Source organism: Rana temporaria, chromosome 1, assembly GCF_905171775.1.
Source record: "Rana temporaria chromosome 1, aRanTem1.1, whole genome shotgun sequence".
NCBI classification, from domain to species: Eukaryota; Metazoa; Chordata; class Amphibia; order Anura; family Ranidae; genus Rana; species Rana temporaria.
The window spans coordinates 12,738,945-12,765,396 of NC_053489.1; the positions used below are offsets into that span (position 1 = coordinate 12,738,945).

Sequence of the window (26,452 nt, forward strand, 5' to 3'; positions counted from 1 at the left end):
ATGCGGGTACACTATTACCAGGCCAAGGAACAGCTCGTGACAGCATTCCGCAAAAATCATCAGCCTCCAGAGAGATTCTCACACATTCAACTGTACGCGGACCTCTCTCAGTACACCATGCAGAAACGCAAATCAATGCTGTCTGTGACGAAGGTTTTGCGCAACCATAGCATACCTTACTGCTGGGGATAGCCAACAAAGCTTTCTGTCACTCTAGAGGGGAAAACTACAGTGATCACCTGTATGGAGGAAGGTCTAACATTTCTCCGCTCTATAGACATCATACCTGAGCATAATGCTGAAAACCCCTCTCCCTCTGTGAAGCTGAGCATACACGGTTAATTGGCAATCGGTATCATGCAAGAAGAAAACTAAAAAGCAAAACACCCAATTACCCCTCACACATCATTCACAGCAACCTACTGATTCTCGGAAGCATTATGGGGCGCATACAGCACACGTTTTTTTTCCTCCACAGTAGTAATGGGCAGCTGTTCTGCCTCCAGATTCCTAACCGATTCTACCTTTTTACAGTACTGTTTGTTTTTGTTCCTGTTTTCCTTTTCAGTTTTTTCACCAGTTTTTTTCTCCTCTCCCAATGGTCTGACCTGCACGAGATGTACTCCTTCAATAAGGATACCTGCTGGCGAAAACCTCTCCCCGTTGTTACCACTCGGAACTATACTCCTCTAGAACCCTCCTGAACCTCAGTAAGGTACTGTCAGCATCTCGTTCCACTCTACACATATGTAGCTAGATTCATGAAGACTTACGACGGGCGTATCAGTAGATACGCCATCGTAAGTCCGAATCCGCGTCGTCGTATATTTAAGCGTACGCTCAAACTGAGATACGCTTAAATGTTGTGTAAGTCTCCTATGCCGTCGTATCTTAGCTGTCTATTTATGCTGGCCGCTAGGGGCGTGTACGCTGATTTACGCCTAGAATATGTAAATCAGCAAGATACGCCTATTCACGAACGTACGCTCGCCCGTCACAGTAAAGATACACCGTTTACGTAAGGCGTTTTCAGGCGAAAAGATAAACCACCAAAAAGATGGCGCAGCCAATGTTAAAGAGGTAGTAAACCCTCCCACATAAAAACGATTTTCACAATATTATTAAATAAATAGTAATTACGAATCAAATGGTTACTTTGAATATATATAAAATTTCGTTCTTACTGCAAATATTCTTTATATTGTAAAAGTTTCTCTGCATATTAGCTGGCGCCATCTCCACTGTGGTCTTCCGTGTCTGTAAAGATATGCATTTCCGCCCACAGTACATACTCCTCTCGTAATACCGTGCATGCGCACTAATAGCAATGTCCAAGCCTCTTCTTCGTTTCCTGTTACTACGGAAACGAAGCATAGCGAATCACAGCTGCTCCAATACAAGAGAAAACCCTCCACCCTGTGACGTAGTGAGTCCAGGATCCTCTGGGGGGAAAACTCAGTGCAAGCATCGCGGGATGTCGGGGCTGACGTCTACAACAGGAAATGACGCAGCCCCGACATAGACACAGAATCTATCCGGCCGAGGCTCTGCTTGCCGGAATGAACGGGGATCCGGCGCATGCGCGGTACACGTCCCCACTCGTGAATGCACCTGTAACTTCACAAGTATACAGGTAAGAAAAAAATGGCTAATAGCAATCGGTTTAAAATAATGACATGCCCAATTACCTTGAAAGTGAAAATTTTAACTATACAACCGCTTTAAGTATGGACGTCGGACAGCCATCAAATTTTTCACGTTTTAAGTCGTTTGCGTAACTCGTCCGTGAATGGGGCTGGGCGTAAGTTACGTTCACATCGAAAGCATTGACTTTTTGCGACGTGATTTGGAGCATGCGCACTTGGATATGTCCACGGACGGCGCATGCGCCGTTCGTTCGAAGCGTCATTTACGTGAGGTCACTATTAATTTACATAAAACACGCCCACCACTTCCACATTTGAATTAGGCGGGCTTACGCCGGACAATTTAATATACGCCGCCGCAACTTATGGAGCAAGTGCTTTGTGAATACTGCACTTGCTCATCTAAATTGCGGCAGCGTAGCGTAAATAACATATGCTACGCCCGCAGAAAGTTTAGCCGTCGTACGTGAATCTAGCCATAGGTACTTAAAATCTTATCTTTAATGTTCACGGATTGAACCACCCAGCAAAAAGGGCCTCAGTTTGGAGGGAGGCGCTGAAACTCCAGACCGATGTTCTTTGCATACAAGAGACTAATTTTTCCTCCTGCAACACGCCCGGTTTCAGCCACAAAAAGTTCCCCTATACTTTCCTCGCTTCTGCCTCGACTAAGCAAAAAGGAGTTTTCATTGCCATCAAAGACTCAGTGGCTTTCTCCCTACTAGAAATTCATGCAGATCCAGAAGGGCGCTATCTAATCCTGATAGTGGAGTATAATAAGCTTTTCACCATTGCAAATCTTTACACACCTAGGGCCAAATCCTCAAAAGGGATACGCAGGCTGAACTGCTGTTCAGCCTGCGTATCCCTGTGCCTATCTTTGGAACTGATCCTCAGAAGCAGTTTTCCAAAGATAGGCAGAAGATCCGACATCTGTAAGAGACTTACACTGTCAGATCTTAGGATGCAGTACCGCATCCGCCGCTGGGGGCATTTCTCATTGAAATGCCGCTTTGCGTATGCAAATGAGGACTTACGGAGATCCACAAAGCTTTTCAGCTTTGTGTTTTCTGTGTAAGTTTACGTTTGCATACGTAAAATTAGTTCTGATTTTACAAAGTGTAAACTAGTAACACCTTGTAAAAACAGATCTTTTTTTCGATCGCCGCGTTTTTTTTAAAATTTAGATTTTTTTTTTTCCGGCGCGTAACTTTTTTTTTACCCGACGCAACTTTATTGTCCCGTCGCAATCCACAAAGCCAGACGTAACGTAATTTTGCGCGCTGCCCGTCGGGAAAATGACGTCACGAGCATGCGCAGTACGGCCAGAGAGGGAGCGCGCCTCATTTAAATTGTCATCGCCCCCTGCAGAAGAGGACCGCCTTGCGCCAGAGACATTTAAGTTACACAGCCTGAAATTTCTAGGTAAGTGCTTTGTGGATCGGGCACTTAGGTAGAAATTTTAAGTCAGTGTAACTTAAATGGGAATAGTTAAGTTTGGCAGGATTTTTGAGGATTTGGCCCCTAATTCCCACCAACTCCGTTTCCTGAAAGCATTGTTTCGTAAGATAGCCTCTGTCCGTAAGGGTTCTCTGGTGATCTGCGGGGACTACAACTGATGGACATCAGTAGTATCTAATGTAAAGTCCGCAGTGGAGTTGGACCGTTTTCATCAGACGAACTGATCGTGTGTGGGCCCCATCGTTTTTTTATCCATCGGTGAAAAAAATAGGAACTTGTTTTAAAATTATCTGATGGTTAAAAAAACGATAGAAAAAAAAAACGATTGTCTGTGGGCACGTCTATTGGTTAAAAATTCACGCATGCTCAGAATCAAGTCGACGCATGCTCAGAAGCATTGAACTTAATTTTTCTCAGCACGTCGTTGTGTTTTATGTCACCGCGTTCTGACACGATCGTTTTTTTAACTGATAGTGTGTAGGCAAGACTGATGAAAGTCAGCTTCATCGGATATCTGATGAAAAAATCCATCAGACCGTTTTCATCGGATGAACCGATCGTGTGTACAATGCATTAAACTTATTTTGGACTTATATCACAACGACACCTTTAAATCCTTCACCCACCTGCAAACGCAATTCGGCCTACTTACCACTGACTGCTAAAAATACTTTCAAATCGCCCACCTCTTATGATCCATCAAATCACACCATATTTAACTAAAAAGAAGATATATGGTGATTCTATAATACTTCCCCTACACCTACTAATGGGTATATCATTTTTTTACAATATCCAACAAAAACTCAACTTTGTTGCCTCTCTTTCCTACCAAAAATGGGAAGCAGATTTAGGCACAACATTCACATCTTCCCAGTGGACGAATGCATTTAAATTGACTTACAAGGCCTCTAGATGCATTACCCACTGGGAAATTTTGCAGAAAATAGCCCTCAGGTGGTATCTTACCCCCTACAGGATGTCCAAATTTTCCCTTTCCAACTCACCATTGTGTTGGAGAAACTGTGGTTCCGTTGGTAACCTCCTTCATGTATTCTGGTCCTGTAAACATCTGACCAGCTTTTGCAGCTAGAGGTTCGGAGCCCGGTCTCAGCTACATGTGAATTGAGTTTGGTGGTCTCAGCCCGACTCCCGGTGGGTGTGCTATGAGAGGTAAGCTTGCGCTTAGTACGCCCACCCCCCTCCCACAAAAACCACCACACTTACAAGCACTCGAAATTGGGTTAACATGCACGCACTTTGACCACGCGGTCTCTAAAAAAAGAGAGGCAAAGGACTAACAGGGCTGGTTGAGTGGGCTAGATCCTCTCACTCCCTTATATTGAGTCCCTCTGCCCCGTTGGGCTTCAAAGCGGAGCAGGTAGGGCGGGCTGTGTGGGAGGACCCCCAAACACACCCACCATTGCCACCCGGGGCATGGAGAAAGGTGGAAGATTGCCTCTGGGGGAGGCCTGCCTACTCCCAACTCCTGCAGTCCGGCTCCTCTCTCGAGTACACGCACAAAATACATTTTAAAGAAAAAAAAATAACAGGTTTTTTGATATCCTCTAATCCGGATCTTGCAGTGCTAAATATAGGCATAGAAACCTTCCCCTCCGATCTAAGGATTGTGGTTACGCATATTCTTTTGGTAGCCAGAACACTTATAGCGCAGCAATTTATATGGCTCCTAACGCTTCTGAAGTACTTAGGATTACCCAATCCCATTATGTCTATGAGTCTCTACTGGCTTCCAGACAGGGTAATACGAAACAATTTGACTCTCATTGGAAAATATGGAAAGCTTGGTATAATGTACAGTAGATTGATATTGTCTCTCGACCCCAACTACCTCCAGCTGCTCTTGTAAAGGTCAGACCAAAGTCTACTTCCCTTCCTACCCCGTTCATACCCTACCCTCTGTGAATGTTAATATTATGTTTATGTTGTTTCATAAAATGTTGTTTCCAATCCATTTCTCTATCCAGTTTCTATAGTCTACTCAACTACGAATACTTTGAGTGTTTCATGTATATCACTCTGTGCCTTGGTAGATTGTACATAATGTACGGTTGATTGTACACTGCTATATTCCTTACATCTCTTGTATTCATGTTGTACAATGGAAAACTGCAATACAAACAATTTAAACTAAAAAAAGCATACATTCAAGTTGTGGTCAACTTATATAAGTATTAGGCGAAAATTTGTACTAAAGTGTCTATAAATCTGATGTTTCGCCAGCGATGGCTTCTTCAGGGGACTTTGTAGGACACTGGTAGTTAAAGAACTATAAAAAGAGATAAAATACATAATAGTCATCAGGAAATAACATCATATAATTGAATATGAAAAAAATTCAACACATTTTTAATATAGTAACATTTATCCTGTCAAGACCACCATCCGCTTACCCTAAAGCCCTGTACACACGATCGGAATTCCGATGGTCTAAAAACCAATGAATTTTTTCATCGGAAATCCAATGAAGCTGACTTTCATCAGTCTTGCATACACGCTATCAGACTAAATTCCGACCATCCAAAACGTGGTGACGTACAACACGACGACGAGGCAAGAAAAATAAAGTTCAGTGCTTCCGCGCATTCGACTTGATTCTAAGCATGCGTGGATTTATCGCTGATGGAATTACACACAGACGATCGGTTATTACTAGTGGCCCAGATTCAGGTAGCAATTGCGCCTGTGTAACCATAGTTACGCAGCGCAATTGCTGACTTGCGCCGGCGTAACGAGTTCTCCTGATTCAGAGAACTTGTTACGCCAACTGCAGCCTAAAATCTGCGTGGCATAAGGCTCTTATGCCACGCAGATTTTAGGCTGCATTCTAGCGATGACCGCTAGGGGGCGCTCCCATTGTGATCTGTGTATAGTATGCAAATTGCATACTAACACCGATTCACAACGTTGCGCGAGCCCTGCGTACGCAAATTACGTAGTTTGCGTACGTCGGGTTTCGCGTAAGGTTACACATCCTAATAGCAGAAGCAGCCAATGCTATAGGATACCCGGCGTTCCCGCGTCACGACGTTCAAATTTTACGTTGTTTGCGTAAGTGAATCCTTGCGACGTCATTTGCCGCAATGCACGTCGGGAAAGTTTCCCGACGGAGCATGCGCTGTACGCTCGGCGCGGGAGCGCACCTAATTTAAATGATTCCCGCCCCCAGCTCCGTGAATCGAGGGCAGCGCAAATTATTTGCGGGGGCGTAGGGCAAAATCAGCACAAGCGCAGGGCTTACCAATTCACATTGGGGGTTCAGGATCTTGGGGTCCGCTTGCTAAAGGGGGCTTCCAGATTTCGATAAGCCCCCTGCCAACTGACGCCCACAACCACCGGGCAAGGGTTGTGGGGATGAGGCCCTTGTCGCCATCAACATGGGGACAAGGTGTTTTAGGGGGCGACTACAAATCTCCCTCCCCATGTTGAGGGCATGTGGCCTGATATGGTTCAGGGGGGGGCGCTCTCTCGTCCCCCCTTTTTTCTTGCAACCTGCCAGGTTACGTGCTCAGATAAGGGTCTGGTATGAATTTTGGGTGGAGCAGGGTTCCCCCTTAATATTCATACCTGACCTAAAGGGCCTGGTAATTGACTGGGGGGAACCCATGCCATTTTTTTCAATGAGTGTTATCTACATACTGTATATTGCCGAGACCTGACAATTCAATACAGCCGCAATTTGTTTTAAATGACTTTTCTTCCTTTAGAAATGTAATTTTGCATTTCTGAGGTGTACCCCAATCTCATCAATAACACGGATTCTCTGAAACTTTCTTACATGCAGAAATGGGAACAGGAGATATCCTTCTCTTATTCCCCAGATGACTGGGAAGAATCTATCAACAACCTTCACAAATGCACTAGATCAATTGCTATTAACCACTTCAATACCCAGCCCATTGTCATTTGACGTCCACAGATGGGATCTCCCATCCTGGGTGGACGTCAAATGACGTCCTGGGCTTTGCGGGTGGATATCTGAATGATGCCTGCAGCTAGAGGCATCATCCAGATATCCTTTTGTTCTGCCGGCGATTCTGCGCAGCATAAGAATGATCATAGCGGCGGTTCCACCTCTTGATCATTCTTACAGGCGGCGGGAGGGGACATCCCCCCTCCCGCCGCCATCCGGTGCTTCTCCGGGCTCTCCCGTGCCATCGGGGGCCCGGAGAATGAATCGTCCGGCGCTCGCAGGAAGCATAGAGATGACTGGTGACCAGATGGTCACCAGTCATCTCTATGACCGTCGGAGGACCCGGGCGCGATGTGATGACATCACGCCCGGGTCCCCGTAAGTAAACAAAGCCGCGATTGCGGCTAGTAAGCAACAGTATTCATGAGATCGGTGAATTTTTTTTCACCGATCTCATGGTTTCCAGCCTGGAGGAGAGATGCGGGGTCTTATTGACCACCCCGCATCTCTCCATAAAGAGGACCTGTCATACACATTTCCTTTTACAAGGGATGTTTACATTCCTTGTAATAGGAATAAAAGTAAAAAAAAAAAAAAATTGAAAAGAAGTGTAAAAAAAGAAAAAAATAAGTAAAAAAATAAATAAAAGAATAAAAAATAAAATTAAAACGCCCCTGTCCCCGGTAGCTCGCGCGCAGTAGCGAAAGCACACGCAAGTCCCGCCGACATATGTAAACGCCGTTTAAACCACATATGTGAGGTATCGCCGCGTGCGTTAGAGTGCCAGCAATAAATCTAGAACTAGATCTCCTCTGTAAATCTAAACTGGTAACCTGTAAAAAAAAATTAAAGCGTTGCCTATGGAGATTTTTAAGTACCGAAGTTTGGCGCCATTCCATGAGTATGCTCAATTTTAAAGTGTGACATGTTAGGTATCTATTTACTCGGTGTAACATAATCTTTCACATTATACAAAAAAATTGGACTAACTTTACTGTTTTGTTATTTTTTTAATTCATGAAACAATTTTTTTCCAAAAAAAGGGCGTTTGAAAAATGATTGCGCGAATACCGTGCAAGATAAAACATTGCAATGACCGTTGTTTTATTCCCTAGGGTGTCTGCTAAAAAAACATATATAATATTTGGGGGTTCTGCTTAATTTTCTAGCAAAAGAATAACGATTTTTACATGTAGGAGAGAAGTGCCAGAATAGGCCCGGTAATGAGGTGTGTATAAAAGCCCGGTATTGAAGTGGTTAAGGAAACTGCACTGAAACTATTCACCAGATGGTACTATACCCCAGTTAAACTACATTCCTACCATTTCACAACTATGCTTCAGAAACTGCAACTCCATTGGTTCATTCTCACACACTTTCTGGGATTGTGATAGAATCACATATATACGGAAACAACTTGAGAAATTTGCCTCTAAGATTTCAAACTACAATATCAAACTGACAGTTCAGAACTGTCTTCTGTTCTCCCCTATTATAGGCCTCCCCATACAGCACATGAGACTAATCCACACAATGGCCCAGATTCAAGAAGCACTTGCGCCCGCGCAACCATAGGTTGCGCGGCGCAAGGGCTTACTTGCTCCGGTGTAACGAGTGCTCCTGATTCAGGAACCTCATTACACCGACTGCAGCCTAGGATGTGACAGACATAAGCCTCCTTATGCCTTCATATCTCAGGCTGCATTCTTGCGTTGGCCGCTAGGGGGCGCGGCCATTGTGATCGGCGTATAGTATGCAAATTGCATACTACCACCGATTCACAAAAGTTGCGCGGGCCCTGTGCACGCAAGGTACGGAGTTTCCGTACGGCCACTTTAGCATAAGGCTGCATCTGCTAATAGCAGGCGCAACCAATGCTAAAGTATAGCTGCGCTTCCCGCTCGCGACGTTCAAATTTTACGTCGTTTACGTAAGTGAACCGTGAATGGCGCTGGACGCCATTCACGTTCACTTAGAAGCAAATGACGTCCTTGCGACGTCATTTGCCGCAATGCACGTCGGGAAAGTTTCCCGACGGAGCATGCGCTGTTCGCTCGGCGCGGGAGCGCGCCTAATTTAAATGATTCCCGCCCCCGGCGGGATCATTTACATTAGGCGCCCTTACGCAGGGCTATTTAGCATATCGCCCGCGCAATTTACGGAGCAACTGCTCCGTGAATCGCGGGCAAAGCGCAATATTTGCGTGGGCGCAGAGAAAATTTTTTGCTCTTTGCCCACGCAAATATTGCGCGATTCTACCTGAATCTGGGCCAATCTGTTTTGCCATCCACTGGCTGTTTGCTTTTCACTGGAAATCCCCCACAGTTCCATTAGATATATAAATATAAACCTTATGGAAAAAATCGATCACATTGTTCAAAATTCGATCCATATAAATAATAAAAAATGGTACCCATGGTTTGAACATTCTGTTACTTTATTTAATCCCATCTAAATTGCATAATTCCTTTTGCTGATCTGTAATAACACTTATGTTTTTATATCTACCTTTTGACCCTCATCTTAATTCTCTACTCTTTAGCGCTATGTTTTATTAATGTTACATAAGATTTGTATAGATTACTATTGTATGTTTTTTGGCTCCTGGACATTTTCTTATGTGTACTCTTTTATGTATGCCATTTTGCTTTTTGTACCACCATTTTGTACCAAATAAAAAAAGTTTGTAAGCAAAAAAAAAGAAATGTAATTTTGTTGTGGGACTGTTCTAAACATGGGAAACATGTGCCACTTTACAGATATACTATAGAAACCCCCAGGCACAATATTTAACCACTTCCATACCAGGCACTTACGCACCTTCCCGCCCAAGCACTTTGAATGGCAATTGTGCGGTCATGCTACACTGTACCCAAACAAAATTGGCATATTTTTTTCCCCACAAATAGAACAGAAATATTTTTCTGTTATTTTTTTGTAAATAAGTAAGTTTTCTCTTTCAATTACGGGCACTGATATCGCGGCACTGATGGGCACCGATGAGATGGCACTGATGGACATCGATGAGGTAGTACTGACGGGCAGAGATCAGGTGGCACTGATTGTCGGCGCTGGTATGCGGCACTGATGGGCACACATAGGCAGCACTGATGGGCACACATGGGCAGCACTGATGGGCACTCATGGGCGGCACTGATGGGTACTCATGGGCGGCACTGGGCACTCATAGGCGGCACAGATGGGCACTCATGGGCGGCACTTATGGGTGGCACTGGTGGGATACTTATGGGTGGCACAGATGGGCACTGATAGGTGGGCACTGGGCATGGATGGGCACTGTGGGGTGGCACTGATGGACACTGTGGGGTGGCACTGATGGACACTGTGGGGCGGCACTGATTTACCCATGTTGCCAGTCAGTGCCCATTTGTGGGCACTGATTGGCATCTTTTTTATTTTTTAATGCTTTTTTTTTCAGACTTTTTTTTTTGCCCCCCTTTTTTTTGGTTTGCCCTTCCCTGGTGGTCCAGGGTGGGCTTCCCTGGTGGTCCAGTGTGGCGATCCGAGGGGGGGCTGCGCTGATAAACAATCAGCGCGAACCCCCCCTGTCAGGAGAGCCACCGATCGGCTCTCCTCTACTCGCGTCTGTCAGACGCGAGTGAGGAAGAGCCATCAACGGCTCTTCCTGTTTACATCGTGATCAGCCGTGGTTGGACACGGCCGATCACGTGGTAAAGAGCCTCCGTGAGAGACTCTTTACCTTGATCGGTGTTGCGGGGTGTCAGACTGACACCCTGCAACAACGATCGCCCTGATGAGCGCCCCCGGGGCGCGCAGCGGCTCAGAATCCTGAGGACATCATATGACGTCCAGTCAGGATTCTACAACCACTTTGCCAACGTCAATATGTCATTGGCGGGCGACAAGTGGTTAAAATAATATTTTATTTTTATTTTTCCCTTTTAAGCATTATTAAAATCACTGCTCCCGAAAAAAAGTCATTTTTTTTTCTTTTTGCATTGATACATGTCCCATGGGCAGGACCCGGTCCGCAAAGACTTTTTATGACAATACCATGCATATAACCCTTTAAAATTACGGTGTTCAAAATTGGCCTGTTGGCAAGTTCTTGTGCGATCCGAACCGAGGGTTGTTAGGCTCATGCTTATCCCTGACCATGTTTGCTGGTCCATGTGTCAGCAGTGACATGGATCTTTAAGCTGACTGCCTTGCCCAACGATGCCACAACATTGGTACAGAGCTGGAATGGCCTTACATATAAAAAATAGCAACTGGGAAGCCATTCTGAAAATTAATGGAAGGGGTAAAATTGATCAGACAAAAAGGCAGGATTTGTAAAGCCAGCAGCTTTGACAAGCTTGAATTTAGAGGCTGGGCATGTGGGTGGCAGTGGCTGTATTTTTTTTTTTGCTGCAGCAGATGGGTCGGAGAAATTTACCTGCTATAGTCTACAGCTGGGAGTTTGCTACTGATGGAATAGGGTGGCTGCTCTCTACTCTTCCACAATGGCTGCTTCCTTGTGGTTGTGCCTCACCCTCACTTTCCTCCTTTGCTCTATCCAGCACCAAAGTCATGTCAGTGACCCCATGATCATTCCCTCTATCCTCATCATCACTGGAGACAACTTTAGCAATACACTGCAGCTGGGGGAACATGACTGACAGTGTTTGCTCCTCACTGTAGGCTCACGTTCCTACCCTCCTTAACCTCAGAACCAACATCTGAATCAAGCAATGGCCTGCATCGTCAAAGAGCAAGTGGCTGATGCTGTGTTCAGATAACTCAGCTGACTCCTCCATGCCTGATGCTGGGGCTATGGCAGGAATAGCTGTGGACAAGGAGGCAAAATAAGCCACTCTGGCAGCTGCAGTGGACTGCGCACTAGTCTCTGCTTGGGTAATGGAGGATCAGGGAGGATGCATGCTGTGGGTGGATAGCATTGGCAATATACTGCAGTAAATGTACACTAACACATTGAAATATACTGAACTGAAATATACTGCGTTAAACGTGCACTAACACACTGAAGTGGATGCGTGGATGAAGCGTTGGAACGCATGGATGGGCCATAGATCCCTGAGGGCATGTAAAGCTAGGGAATCATACGGCCATCTTGGACAGCGGTCGCAACGCCTCCCCTATATTCTTTTTTGAGAGGTTAAAGTGCTTAGATTTAACTTTATTTTCTTACACTTTCTTTTTTATCACATTGTGACATGAGTCCGATTTAAAGTCACCCTTAAGGGGTCTGACTAAATGAAAAAAAAAAAAAATGTTGAAAATACATTTTGGTTATAAAATTTTGCAAATAAATAATCTTTCTTCATACATTTAGACCAATATGCATTCTGCTACATTTCTTTGGTAAAAATAACCCACATCAGTGTATATTATTTAGTGTGAGGGAAAGTCTACAAACTATTGGGTGTAGATATGAAAATGTATCAGTCCTGATGTACTAATGCCCTCATTTCGTTAGGCCTTAAATTGTCAGAACAGTACAAATACCCCAAATGACACCTTTTTTGAAAGTAGACTCCCCAATGTATTCAAGATCCAGGAACAGAAGGGGAAGGGATCACCGCTCCAGGTGTATGTGTGGAAATGGCAGTCTCCTCAAGGTGGAAGCATCAGGTGCAGGCTAAGCATATTGCAATTAGAAGAGGGAAGATCTGGACAGCCGCACTCCAATGAAAACGCCTTTATTGTGCAAATTAACAAAAGTAGCTATGACTAAGCACTGTTGAGAGTGTGAAACGTGTCAGATCTTTATCCTGTACCTTGCTGTGGTCTGAACTTTTGTTATTTTGCACAATAAAGGTTTTTATTGGAGTATGGCTATCCAAACCTTCCTTCTTCTAATCCCCAATGAATTTATTAAGAGGCATGGTGAGATTTTGAAGTTGTATTTTATTATTTTTTGTCTCAATTTTTTGGAATTTTTATTTTCATAAAGGTGTCATGTTAACAAGTTGGTTCTCACACATAGCATAGGCATACCTACAATTACATCCCACAACATATTCTGCTATACCTCCTGAGTATTAGGGTGCCACATTTGTGATACTTTTTCACAGCCTAGATACATAGAGGGGCACAAAAATCCAAAGAAGCACCATTGGGCTTTCAGGGAGCATACATTCTTCTAATTTCCCAGTTTGCCAGGACAGGAGAAACACCCACAAATTTACTACATTTTGGAACGAAAACACTACTAATGTATTTTCGAAGAGGCACAGGGAGTGTTTTGAAAACTTCATTTTTTTCTGCCACAAGTTTTTAGAAAATGTTGAAAGAAATTGTAAATGAACAGTTGTTCATAAAGGATGGCTGTGACACGTGTCAGTCGAACATGCGGATAGGTCTGTTCAAGTGCCAGGCAGAGACATGGTCATACAACAAGCAAAGGATTGATCCAGGCAACAAGCAGAATTGTGGTCAATAGAAAGCACCCCAATTCACTTGAATGTGCCATGACCGGCAGGTGTACAGGGGGCATCATTTCTGCCACACCTGTAAAGCAAAGCATCATAGCCATGGCGTATGTACACCCCCGACTGCTAGATCTGCAGTTAAAGCCAACTTCACATGCGAACGAGCCCATATAGCGCAGTGCTCAGTAAAAAGGTAATCTCATCCCGATGGCATTCTCCAAATGAGATATAACTAGATTAACAATCTATAATCAAAAATGTATTAAATGTTCTATATACATATTACCTATAATCATTTATGTCATTTTTTAAGCTGTCCCGCTATGTAAAAGAAGTACTGTACACTGATCCTAATGGCAAGATAATGTTTTTTAATGATAAAGGAGAACTGCCCATCCCACTGGACATTGTAAATTGGATTACAAGAATTACAGATACAAATGACACCGATTGGAGGCACGTGGGCCACTTTGATGGGTCCCTTTCAGAGGGTCTGCAGCTTGCACTACAACCAGAGCGAATATCATGGAAAGGAGACAAGGTGAGTTACACTGGGGAAGCTGATTCAGAACTTATACAAGAAACACACTAGTTTTGACCCTAAACCCATCTCCAGACAAAACCTAACCCCCTCCCCCCATCCTGTTCATAGACCGCTAACATCTGCCCTGACTCATTCCATGGTGATTAGATGAAGGTGTCAGTGATAGATGTGTGGATATAAATGCCGGGATATGCTCCCAATACTCATTATACCTGAAGAAGTGGATAATCTACAAAACATCTTCTACATTACAGAGTCCAGCTGAGTGTAACGGACTAGCTAACCCCCTCCTCATACCAAAGGCCAAGACATAGACACTCACAAAAGAGCTCCTGTGCACAGAGGAAGATAGCTGCTGCTAATCCAGGACTGATTCATTTTGATAAATGTCATCCGGTCCACGGAGTCTCTGGACAAACACACTCTCTAATCTGTCACAAAAACTCCACAGGAACGGAATGCCCATTCGGAAAGAATACTGGATGCAGGGCAGGGCAGGGCAGCACAGCAGCTCAATTGCATACTGGGCAAGTTCTAGCCAGTGGTCTATTCTCATGAGCCAGTAATCCAGTTGATCTTCATGTCTGTTTTTGCCCCTGGATAATCTCCCACCATATGATGCAGACTCTGCTGATTTATTCAGAATCATAAAGGTACGCACTTACATAAATGAGGTAAATTAGTAGCATGTAAACAATCGAGCCGGACGGCTAATCGATCTAGCAGCCCACATCTTCCGGGTCTAGCGTGTGACGCGATGACATCAGAACCTCACTCTCCTAACGATTCGTCACTAGAGGGACGTGGTCACGGGATGATTCTGAATACATTTTAAAAGGGTTTTATGTAAGGTTTTTTATCCTATGTGGTATATCCTGAATCGGTATACTGCACGAGTTGTCATCTATGCAAGTAGAGATTTTCCTGAGGAGATCCAAGGCTGGGATAATTGCTACATGCGCTAACTGATCTCCTATAATTAAGAGATCATGTTTACTCGGTAAGTGGCAGTGTGTTATTCAGGTGGAAGCACTTTTCTATCACCACTCCTTTCTGGATGCTGTGGAATATCTGCACGTTGGGGACTTTTTGATTTATATGGACATTTTTGGTGGTCTATTTTAATATATATATAGTGTCACTTTTCAAGGACTGTTTTATTTATATTTCACATGGGTTAATATCCATTCACTTTTTATTCATACAGCGGTTTTGTATTACTTTGCAATTAAGGTCACACAGACCCTTATCACTAATTTTTCATCCTTCTCCTTTATGCCATATATTCTTGGATCCGTTTGCAGGCTTTGAAGCATAAGGTTACCCATGCGTCTCAAATTTGCCAAGGCTTGAGAAGCAGATTCCTCGGGGGTCACTCAGGATGACAGCATCTGGAACTTCCTCCTCCCAGCCACATACTACTCCCAAGGGTCCTGGGGTTGGAAAGCCATTGCTTACAGATTGACGTATGTCTTCCTCTTCTTCAAAGCCTATGAAAGTGCCAGAATCCTCCTCCTCATCCTGCTCCCTTCTCTCCTCCTGTGTGTTCTGTGACAGGAATGATGGTGTCTGGATAAAGTGGGTCTTGAGAGGAAAGGTAGTCCTCCACTTTCTCTTGCTGATCTGCCTCCAGTACCTTGTCCATAATGCCATGCAAAGTCTGCTCCAGCAGGAACACAACAGGGATTGTGTCACTGATGCATACACTGTCATGGCTCACCATCCTTGTGGGCCTCCTCAATTGGTGACAATTAGGGATGAGCTTCGTATTCGAGTCGAACTTATGTTCGACTCGAACATCGTATGTTCATTCGTTCATCGAATTACGAATGTTTTGGGTTGTTTGCGCCAATTTCGAGTTACATTTCACAGCCCATAATTCACTGCGGCATCGCAGTGCATTGCTGGCTGATGATTGGCCAAGCATGCACTATGACCCGCATGCTTGGCCAATCACAGCTTGCAAAAAACGGAGAGCCATAAATGGCCAAAGCCAGGGTGGCTTTGGCCAATTATGGCTCAGGGGGTTTAGTACACGCCCCACACTATAAAAGGCCGCCTGCAGGTCAGCCTTGTGTAGTGTGTTGCAGTGGTTAAGAGAGAACAGAGAGACAGAGTCATTTTTTGCAGGTAGATAGAGCAGGCAGGCTAGTCAGTTAATGTTACAGTGTGTAGAGGATATATATGCATCCCAGGTGTTGTACATATATTTATACACTGTATAGTTTAGCTAGATCAGTTCTTCCTAATTTGCTGGCAGGCAGGTGATTGTGCTAGCTGCAGTATTCTCACGTGGTTTATTGCCTGTGTCCTCTGTAGTTTGCACCTAAAGCTACTTGGTGTGTACTGCACGTGTGCTCTGTAGTTTGCACCTAAAGCTACTTGGTGTGTACTGCACGTGTGCTCTGTAGTTTGCACCTAAACCTACGTGGTGTGTGTACTGTCTGTGTCTGCGCTATTTTTCTCAATGATTTTCATCCATATTGCAGGGACCAGACATTACATTAAAGCCGCAAGCAGTTTTAAATGACTTTTTTCTTATAGTAATCTCATTTTGTGCAGGGGCATTTCTAAACACGTGCCACTATTATAGACACCCAGCAGGTACGATATTTAAAGTATTTTTTCATTTGTTTTTGTTTTATTTAAGCATCATTAAAATCGCTGCTCCAGAAAAAAACTTTTTTTTCCATTGATACATGTTCCCTGGGGCAAGACCCAGGTTCTCAAAGACGTTTTACGACAATAACTTGCATATTAGGCTTTAAAATGAGTACTTTTGAATTCGAACGTTCGAGTCCCATAGACGTCAATAGGGTTCTAAATGTTTGCGCGAACGGTTGGTCCGTTCGAAGGTTCTGGTGCAAACCGAATGGAGGGGGGTGTTCGGCTTATCCCTAGTGACAATACAGTGCATGCATCCTTAATGATCAGCCATTGACATGGGGGAAAAAAGCAGAGGCGGCCTGAGCCTGCTGTCGTGCCGTATTCTCACAGGTACTCGTTGACGGCCCTCTGCTGCATGTATAGTCGTTGCAGCATTGACAAAGTCGAGTTCCACCTGGTGGGCATGTCACACATATGGTGGCCCTGCCAAGTAATTCAACCTTTTTGGAAGGAAGTTCATTGCCTCATTACTCCTATTACAACTTACTCATTAGACTATACTCCACCCCAATTTCTCTTACACCATACATCACTTCCACATGTATCATACCACCGGTTGTTAGCGATGCATCTAGTTAACTTGGAAAAATGTGTATACTAGCAGTAGTGTATTTAGGGTTTGTGCTGCCCTAGGCCTGACTAAACTCTTGCACAACCTAATTTAAATATGACCCATCCCTTCCTGTCAAGGCCACAGTCCTTTCTCTTTAAGGCCACCCTGAAATTTTTGAGTGGGGACACTAGTTCTGAGGGCCTGGGGGGGAGCAATGGATTCCCTTAATTTGCATAGATTTCCTCTCACTTCCTGTTTGGCTATGGGGCAGGAAGTGAAGGAAAATCTCTGCAACGGAACAGGTATAGTAAAAAATAAACTGACATGGGCTATAACCCTCCCTTACTCTATACAAAATGAAAATAAAAAGTGTTGCCTATAGTTCTACTTTAAGCGCAAATTTATGATTATTTTTATGGAAAGGACTAAGAAGATATAACCAAGTGAGGAAGAAGTTAGAAGTAGCAACCTCCCCCCTCCCCAGAATGTCTGCCGCCTGCATACCAGAAGTAGTGCGGCCGCTTTATGGGGGCGCTAGACTAATTTGCCTCTCAACCCAGTCCGCCCAATAAGACCGGCGGGGACACTTTCCATGCTGCCCCCCTGCAAAGTGCTGCCCTAGGCCTGGACCTTGTTGGCCTAGGCCAGGATACAGCATTGTATACCAGTAAACTGGCGTGCACCAACTCCCCCCCCCCCCAGCAATAGTGTATTGGTTCAGACATGTGAACAAAATTGCTGAAATGGAGGAACTTACCCATCAAGCCTGGGAGATGCCCTAGAAATATGAGAAAACCTGGGCTTGTTGGTTTTCCTTTGTGGAATCAGTAGATTATATTCAGATAATGGCTTGCCCTCGCACACTATAATTTCTTGACCTGTATGTGGAGTAGGATGGGGATTTCTTTCCCCCTCTTTTCAATAATTCATTCATCCTAACCTGGTCCCTCCTAACCCCTCCTCAGGACTCCTTTAACCCCCACCTTATTCTGCATTTTCCGCCTCACTCCCTTTCTCTTCCTCCTTATCTCCCTCTTCCTCTCTGCCCTCCTCCTCCCCCCTTTTTTTCTTTCTTCTCTTATCCTCACCATATTGACAACATGACATACTCCAACTTCCCTATTAAATGATTAAAGCTCAATCTCACTTGTACCCTGTCCTATTCAAAATGTTTGCCTCTCTTCAAGACTGATGCCTAGAATGTCATAAGACAATATAAGGATATACAATACCTGATTACTCATTCATATTCTTTCCTAAAGGATTGAACCTGTGTTTTGGAAATCACAATGTTTTGGTATCCTTGGTTTGTATCAAAAATATAATGTTATGGTCATTGTCCCTTATTTATTATACAGATATTTATTTTCTTCTCTCTCTTTGCATTGTAGGAGATTTTCTCTTTGAATTTTTAATGCAGTGTTTATGTTTGTACTGATGGTTTTGTTCATGTAACCTTTCTAATGAAAGGATTCTGCCTTTACTCCTAGATGTCTATTTCTGTCTTCTGATTAAGAGCATATTCTGTGGTATTCAGACTAGATATGTGCATTCCCGTTCGTACGAATGTTATTTTCGGACGAAAATGTTCATTTTCGTACCCGCGGAATAATGTGTACATACGAAAAAATTAAAGCACCAAAATACGAAAACGACGGGATTACGAATGAGCCGCATAACGAACAACCGCAAATACGAACGAACGATCCGACGAAAATACGTCAAAACGAAAACGGCAAAAGAACGAAAATGACATCTATAACAAAAGATTTGCATTCTGTATTTTGTTTGAATCCTTTTTCTGTTCGTATTTTCAGTCGTATGTTCATATGACATCTATAACAAAAGATTTGCATTCTGTATTTTGAATTCCTTTTTTCTGTTCGTATTTTGGATTCAAAATACAGAATGCAAATCTTTTGTTATAGATGTCATTTTCGTTTTTTTTGAATGGGCAGTGAGTGTAGTTAGTGAAGCAGCTTCTCTTTTGTGCTGAGTACAGTAGTACAGTAAAGCCAAATAAACTTTTCTGTGTATTTTCATCTGAAGGGAGATCAGTTGGCCAGACTTTGAACCCAAAAATGGTTTTCTGATGGAGTTTAAAAACAAACAAATTTTCTGAGAACGAACGGAAAATGATCGTTTTTATGTTTGTTAAAAAAGTCTGACCAAGTGTATGGGGCTTAACAATAGTTAATATGTATGAGCCGCGTGTTGAAAGTGCCGCGAATCCCGCAATATATTTCCGAAAGTACAAAATGACGAAAATCCTTTTTCTGTTCTTATTTTCAGTTGCATGTTCATATGACATCTATAGCAAATTGTTATAGATGTCATATGAACATACGACTGAAAATACGAACAGAAAAAGGAATTCAAAATACAGAATGCAAATCATTGACGAAAATTCACAAAAATTATTGTCTAACAAGTAACGAACATGAATTAAACAGAATAACGAACCATCCCGCATGTACGAAAATAAAACGGTAACGAAAATACGAAACGATTGGAATACGAAAAAATCTCGTCGTACGAAAAATGAACAGGAACGAACAGGAAAACGGGCGTCTTACGAAAAACGAACGGAAATGAACCTACGGAACGATACGAAACGGAACAAAAAATTCAGACTAATGAAGGGCCACCTTCTGGTATGGTCCATACGTTTCCACCACAGAATGTATTCTACATAATTTTTTAACACCAGAGCCTTATATCTGTAGTTTTGCTCTTGAATAGTTAATATCCTTCTATATTATCTTAGGTCCCAAGGGGTCGATGCTCCGAGGAATGTCTTCCGGGGTTCAGAAAATCTGTAAGAGAAGGATATCACCCATGTTGTTATAATTGTGCTCCGTGTTCAGAAGGAGAAATATCAAACCAACCTGGTAAGCTTTATATTTCTTTAATTATAAACTCTGACATTGGATTATAAAATAAAAACTTTGGGGGGGGGCGGAGCTTGCTGGGATCTGAGATAGCCAATTGATCACAGAGCTCTGGTGCCAGCGAGAGCCCAGCTGCTCATAGTGGCCCAACAGGGCCCTTCACATCCCCATTCAGTGGCATTCCAGCACCGACACACCAGGGGAGCATAAACAGGAAGACAAAAGAGGGCAGCCACCCTCAGAAGCTGATGGTGTTCTTCAAACAGGAGCACAGGCAAGATGACACCGGTTCTTCTTCCACCTTGGCCCACTGCATTTCACAGCAACAGGCACAATGTGGCAATACTCAAAAAAAAAGCAGTCCACCCAAGAGCCTGCAGTCTTCTCCCTTCCCAACAGCCTCTGGAAGTCCATGGATGGATGCATTGGATCCTAGCCACGGGTTGAGCGATTTCCATGAATGACACAGGAACCTCCCTGACTATATTGATTTATTCCACTAACAATCAACCAGTCATGGACACTGTCCTTTTAGAAATGCTGGTCTCTTTGAGTAATTCCCTACAATCAGACATGATATCTTGTGTCCACAAATTCAGTACAGAATTGCAGTCCAGTCCAGTGGCATCCAGGGTGGATCACATAGAGTCTAACATGGGAGAGTATGTCACCACAATAAATGATCTTATTGATGCTCATGATACCAAAGAGGAAGAAATGGATGAGATCAACGTCAAAATGGCTGATATAGAGGACAGATCACGAAAAGAACAACATGAAGATTAGGGGATCCCTGAATCAGTTCACTAGCATGACCTTCATAAATATCCCACTCAATTATTTACTGCAGTTATGCCTGACCCCTCAGCCTTATACCCGACTATAAACAGAATATATTGCCTACCCTAGCCACCCTATCTCTGTGACAATATTCCCAGGAATTCCATACTTAGACTGCACATATACCACGTTAACCACTTAAGGACCGGACCAATATGCTGCTAAATGACCCAAGGGGTTTTTACAATTCGGCACTGCATCGCTTTAACAGACAATTGCGCGGTCGTGCGACGTGGCTCCCAAACAAAATTGGCGTCCTTCTTTCCCCACAAATAGAGCTTTCTTTTGGTGGTATTTGATCACCTCTGCGGTTTTTATTTTTTTGCGCTATAAACAAAAATAGAGCGACAATTTTAAAAAAAATTCAATATTTTTTACTTTTTGCTATAATAAATATCCCCCAAAAACATATATAAAATTATTTTTTTCCTCAGTTTAGGCCGATACGTATTCTTCTACCTATTTTTGGTAAAAAAAAATCGCAATAAGCGTTTATCGATTGGTTTGCGCAAAATTTATAGCGTTTACAAAATAGGGGATAGTTTTATTATTTTTTTTTTTTACTACTAATAGCGGCGATCAGCAATTTTTTTCGTGACTGCGACATTATGGCGGACACTTCGGACAATTTTGACACATTTTTGGGACCATTGTCATTTTCACAGCAAAAAATGCATTTAAATTGCATTCTTTATTGTGAAAATGACAGTTGCAGTTTGGGAGTTAACCACAGGGGGCACTGTAGGAGTTAGGGTTCACCTAGTGTGTGTTTACAACTGTAGGGGGGTGTGGCTGTAGGTCTGACGTCATTGATCGAGTCTCCCTATAAAAGGGATCACTCGATCGATGCAGCGCCATAGTGAAGCACGGGGAAGCCGTGTTTACATAAGGCTCTCCCCGTTCTTCAGCTCCGGGGAGCGATCGCAATGGAGCGGCTATAAACGAATAGCCGCGCCGTCGTCCCGGATCGCTCCCTGCGGGTATCCGACCGCCGCATAGTGGGCCGGCGTATCCCAGGAAGTTGAGCTGGCGTAGTTGTGAGCATGCGCACATGGGATCGCTCATACGTCCTCGTCACTGCGCATGCTCCGTTCATGATACGCCGGGCGTAAAACACTGCTCCACGCTCGGACCATCATTTGCATAAGGTCACACCCACTTACACTTATGCCAACGAAATTACGCTACGACGGCGCAACGTTGGGAGCAAGTGCTTTGTGAATACTGTACTTACCTCTCAGAGTTACGTCGGTGTAACGCATATGAGATGTGCTACGCCGGTATAAAGATGGACCCCCGACCCACGTCTAGGCAGGGACGTACAGGTACGCCAATGTGCCTGTACGTGCCATTCTGCCGACGTATATGTACATGCGGCAGTCAGGAAGTGGTTAAAGAGCGTTTAATGACGGTATCAAGAAATAGAGATTAAATTCCTGCTTTTTACACCAATCTCCAATTTTATGCTGACCTGTCACAATATACGCTTCAAAAGCGTAGGAATTTAAACAACATCACAAAAGCTCTCAGGAACCATAGCTACAAATGGGGGTTCCCAATGAGGCTCACTGTAACTAAAGATCGATCTGAGCACTTGGTATATTCAGTGGAGAAGGGCATGGCGCTCCTGAAAACATGGCGAATTGTAGCAGATCACAACCCGCACACTGGAAGTCCTACACATGTGGATTATGAGTGGCGCACTGTTACCACCAAAAGTCCACACTCACATATGGGAAAATGTAAAATAATGCATTAAGGTAGCAAAAATTTGAATGCAATCTACTCACTAGGGGGAGAACCTCTGGGGGAATCTAAGATGGAAACGGACTGGGGGCCCTTGTAGATGACAGGCTCAAGCTGCTGCTAACAAAGCAAACAGAATATTGGCATGCATTAAAAAGAGGATTGACTCCAGAGATAAAGCGATAATTCTCCCACTCTAGAACACTCTGGTCCGGCAGCACCTGGAGTATGCTGTCCTGTTCTGGGCTACAGTCCTCAGGAAGGATTACTGGAAATTGTGTGAGTACAAATAAGGGCAACAAAGCCCAACAAAGATTATCTGGACAGTGTTATTTTTGTTGACCCCCCTCAGCCCCATAGCTCGAGCACCTCCTAGACAGACTAGTATACCTGATATACGGCAGTTGCCATGGAGGAGCTTCTCTGTGACAATTTTTTGTTTTACGTTTCTGTTTTTTTTTTTTTTTTTTTTTACCCAGTCTTGGTTTTTGTGTCTGAGGCCCCATACACACGAGAGGATTTATCCGCAGATACGGTCCAGCGGACCTTATCCGAGGATAAATCCTCTCGAGGATTTCAGAAGATTTCTATGCGATGGCGTGTACACACCATCGCATTGAAATCCGCGCTGAAATCCTCTGCCGATGACGTGTCGCGCCGTCGCCGCTATTATGACGTGGCGACGGGCGCGACGCTGTCATATAAGGAATTCCACGCATGCGTCAAATCATTACGACGCGTGCGGGGAATCCCTTTGGACGGATGGATCCGGTAAGTCTGTACAGACGAGCGGATCCATCCGTTGGAATGGATTCCAGCAGATGGATTTGTTGAGCATGTCAGCAAATATCCATCTGCTGGAAATCCATCCCAGGGGAGATTTATCCGCGGATAAATATCCGACGGAGTGTACACACCATAGAATCTATCCGCAGAAACCCATTTGATGGGATTTATCTGCGGATAGATTCTATGGTGTGTATGGGGCCTTAGTTGCAGAATTAAGGTTTCCATACCTGTAGATGTTAGGCAGCAACAGGTATTTTAAAAATTCTTAATGAGCGATCTGCACTCTCAGTCATTGATGGCCTTTTTTTTTTGCTTTCTCCTTCCTCTGAGGAGTTTATTTCCAATTACTACACTCCAACTTATGTTATACTGACATTACCCATAGCAATAGTATTGTTTGCTTGTTCGGATACAAAATGTTATACAATCGTTAACCATGGCCTTCATCACTCTGACTGGTACATGTATTATTATGTTCATGTTTTCCTTTGTAATACACCTTCTTGTATATTCTTGACATGATTGTCATTTTTTGTTGTGAACTAAAAATTCAATAAAAAAATATTGAAATTAGAAAATGGAAACTTTTAAAGTCATTTAAAGTGATTCTGTAACCACTTTACACTTTGCAGGCTGAACATATCCCTAAATTGTATGAAATTAATGATTACTGATGGTGCTTTTTGCCTTTTTTTTGGGAAAGATTGCTGCACTTTTCTTTTACCTCTGACACTTCTGGGAGGGTTGGAGGATTTCTCAAACAAGCAACGGAAAACAGCTTCCTCTTACTGTCTGTCTGAGGAAGCCTCCAAAACTTTTGCACTTATCTAATAGTAATGGCCGGGAAACTGATTTCACTGAAGAGACCAAAAGTGATCAAATAAGGGACTTTCATTGTTACATACATGTTAAGGTTACAGATAGACAGTGTAAGGCCTTGTACAGACGGGCAAACATGTACGAGGAAAACGGTCCGCCGGACCGTTTTCAGCGTACATGTCTGCCCGGGGATTTCTGTATGATGGCTGTCTACACCATCATACAGAAATCCGCGCGTACATGATACACGGCGACGAGGCCGCGCCGTCGCCGCGACGATGATGCGGCGACGTGCGCGGCCCTGCCAGTTCAATGCTTCCATGCATGCGTCAAAGTCATTTGACGCATGCGAGGGATGGCGGCCGCTCGGACATGTACGGTAGGTCTGTACAGACGACCGAACATGTCCGACAGGCAGGATTCCAGCGGGCATGTTTTAAAACATGTTCAGAAATATTTGCCCGCTGGAAAAAGGCCCGGCGGGCAAATGTACGCTGGAATCCTGTCCGCTCGGGCCTACACACGACCGAACATGTCTGCTGAAACTGGTCCGCGGACCAGTTTCAGCAGACATGTTCGGTCGTGTGTACGGGGCCTTATGGTCATCACTGAGGCTGAAGGTTCTTTGATATTTAGTAGGGCATCATCACACTTTGTTCATGACTAAAGCTTCCTTGCGTTATTCACATTAAATTTTGTTCCAACATTTTTTTTTGTATGGCTTTAATTTGTATTTAATATTACATCTCCTATTCAAAAAACGTTACTGTAAAGTAAAGACATTGCTGAAAAAATTGTCAATACTTTCAAATAGTTGCATTCTTGGTATAATATGCCTAATGTTGCTTTCACTTCTTTTTACTCTACAGACAGTGAACTCTGCAAGAAGTGTCCTGAAAATGAATGGCCTAACAAAGCTAAAACTATTTGTAGTGACAAGGTCAATGAGTATTTATCATACGAGGAGGACATTCTAGTTTTATTTTTTTCTATAACTTCAGTCATATTTGCTACAACATCTCTCCTTATACTTGGACTATTTGTTTGGTTTCGGAGCACTCCCATAGTCAGAGCCAATAACCGGAACCTCAGCTTCATTCTGCTCCTCTCCCTCATACTGAGCTTCCTTTCTGTATTCCTGTTCCTTGGCCGTCCTGTGGATATTACCTGTATGCTGCAACAAGTCACTTTTGGAATTCCCTTCACCATCTCAGCTTCTTCTATCCTCGCCAAAACCATCATGGTCTTCATTGCTTTTAAAGCCACCAGACCTGGAAGCTCTTGTAGAAAATGGGTGGGAGTCAAACTTCCCAATACAGTCATGTTATTCTGCTCATCCATTCAGGTTATGAATTGCATTCTCTGGTTGTCCATCTCTCCACCATTTCAGGAGTATGACATGGACTCCTATCCTGGGAAGATCATCATTCAGTGTAATGAAGGGTCAGTTATCGGCTTCTACTCTATGTTGGGTTATATGGGGTTTCTGGCAGCTGTGAGTTTTCTTCTGGCTTTCATGGTGAGGACATTACCGGACAGTTTTAATGAGGCCAAGTACATCACCTTCAGCATGCTGGTGTTCTGCAGTGTCTGGATTGCCATGATCCCGGCCTATCTGAGCACCAGAGGGAAATACATGGTGGCTGTGGAGATATTCGCCATACTGACCTCCAGTGCTGGAATATTATTGTGTATGTTTTCTCCAAAACTCTACATTTTACTTTTAAAACCTGAACTGAACACAAGAGGGACAATGCTTGGGAAGAGAATGGTGTAAATGTAACCCATTAATTCAATGTATAATGCTGTAGATCAGATTAAACAAATTCAATCATATTGTTCAATCTTCATCATCATTATGTTTTAACTGTATATTAGTTGCTTTTTGTCTGCCTATTGTACATAAGTGGATGGAAGGTGGATGGTACATTATGGAATGCTAATTTGCAGCTTAATTTATTTAACATGCCCCCTAACATGCACAAGCTAAGTACTGTGACTGCACTGTCCATTGGATGATGCCGATCACAAAAAGATGCTGTAACCAATCAAAGCGTCCCACCATGTAACCAACACCTGCAGTTAGTAGCTCGCTCCCACTTTGCTCTCACACACGTATTAGCGTGTGGGAGGAAGTAAAGCTTCA

General features: G+C 43.6%; 1 protein-coding gene across 1 annotated transcript; it reads left to right on the forward strand.

Moving 5' to 3' along the window:
- LOC120936092 (vomeronasal type-2 receptor 26-like) lies at positions 1–26,083 on the forward strand. The gene is made up of 4 exons (XM_040348599.1): positions 1–153; positions 13,771–13,998; positions 19,989–20,112; positions 25,176–26,083. The coding sequence occupies exons 1-4, from the start codon at positions 1–3 to the stop codon at positions 26,081–26,083; spliced, it is 1,413 nt and encodes a 470-aa protein (XP_040204533.1).
- The last annotated feature ends 369 nt before the right edge of the window (positions 26,084–26,452 follow it).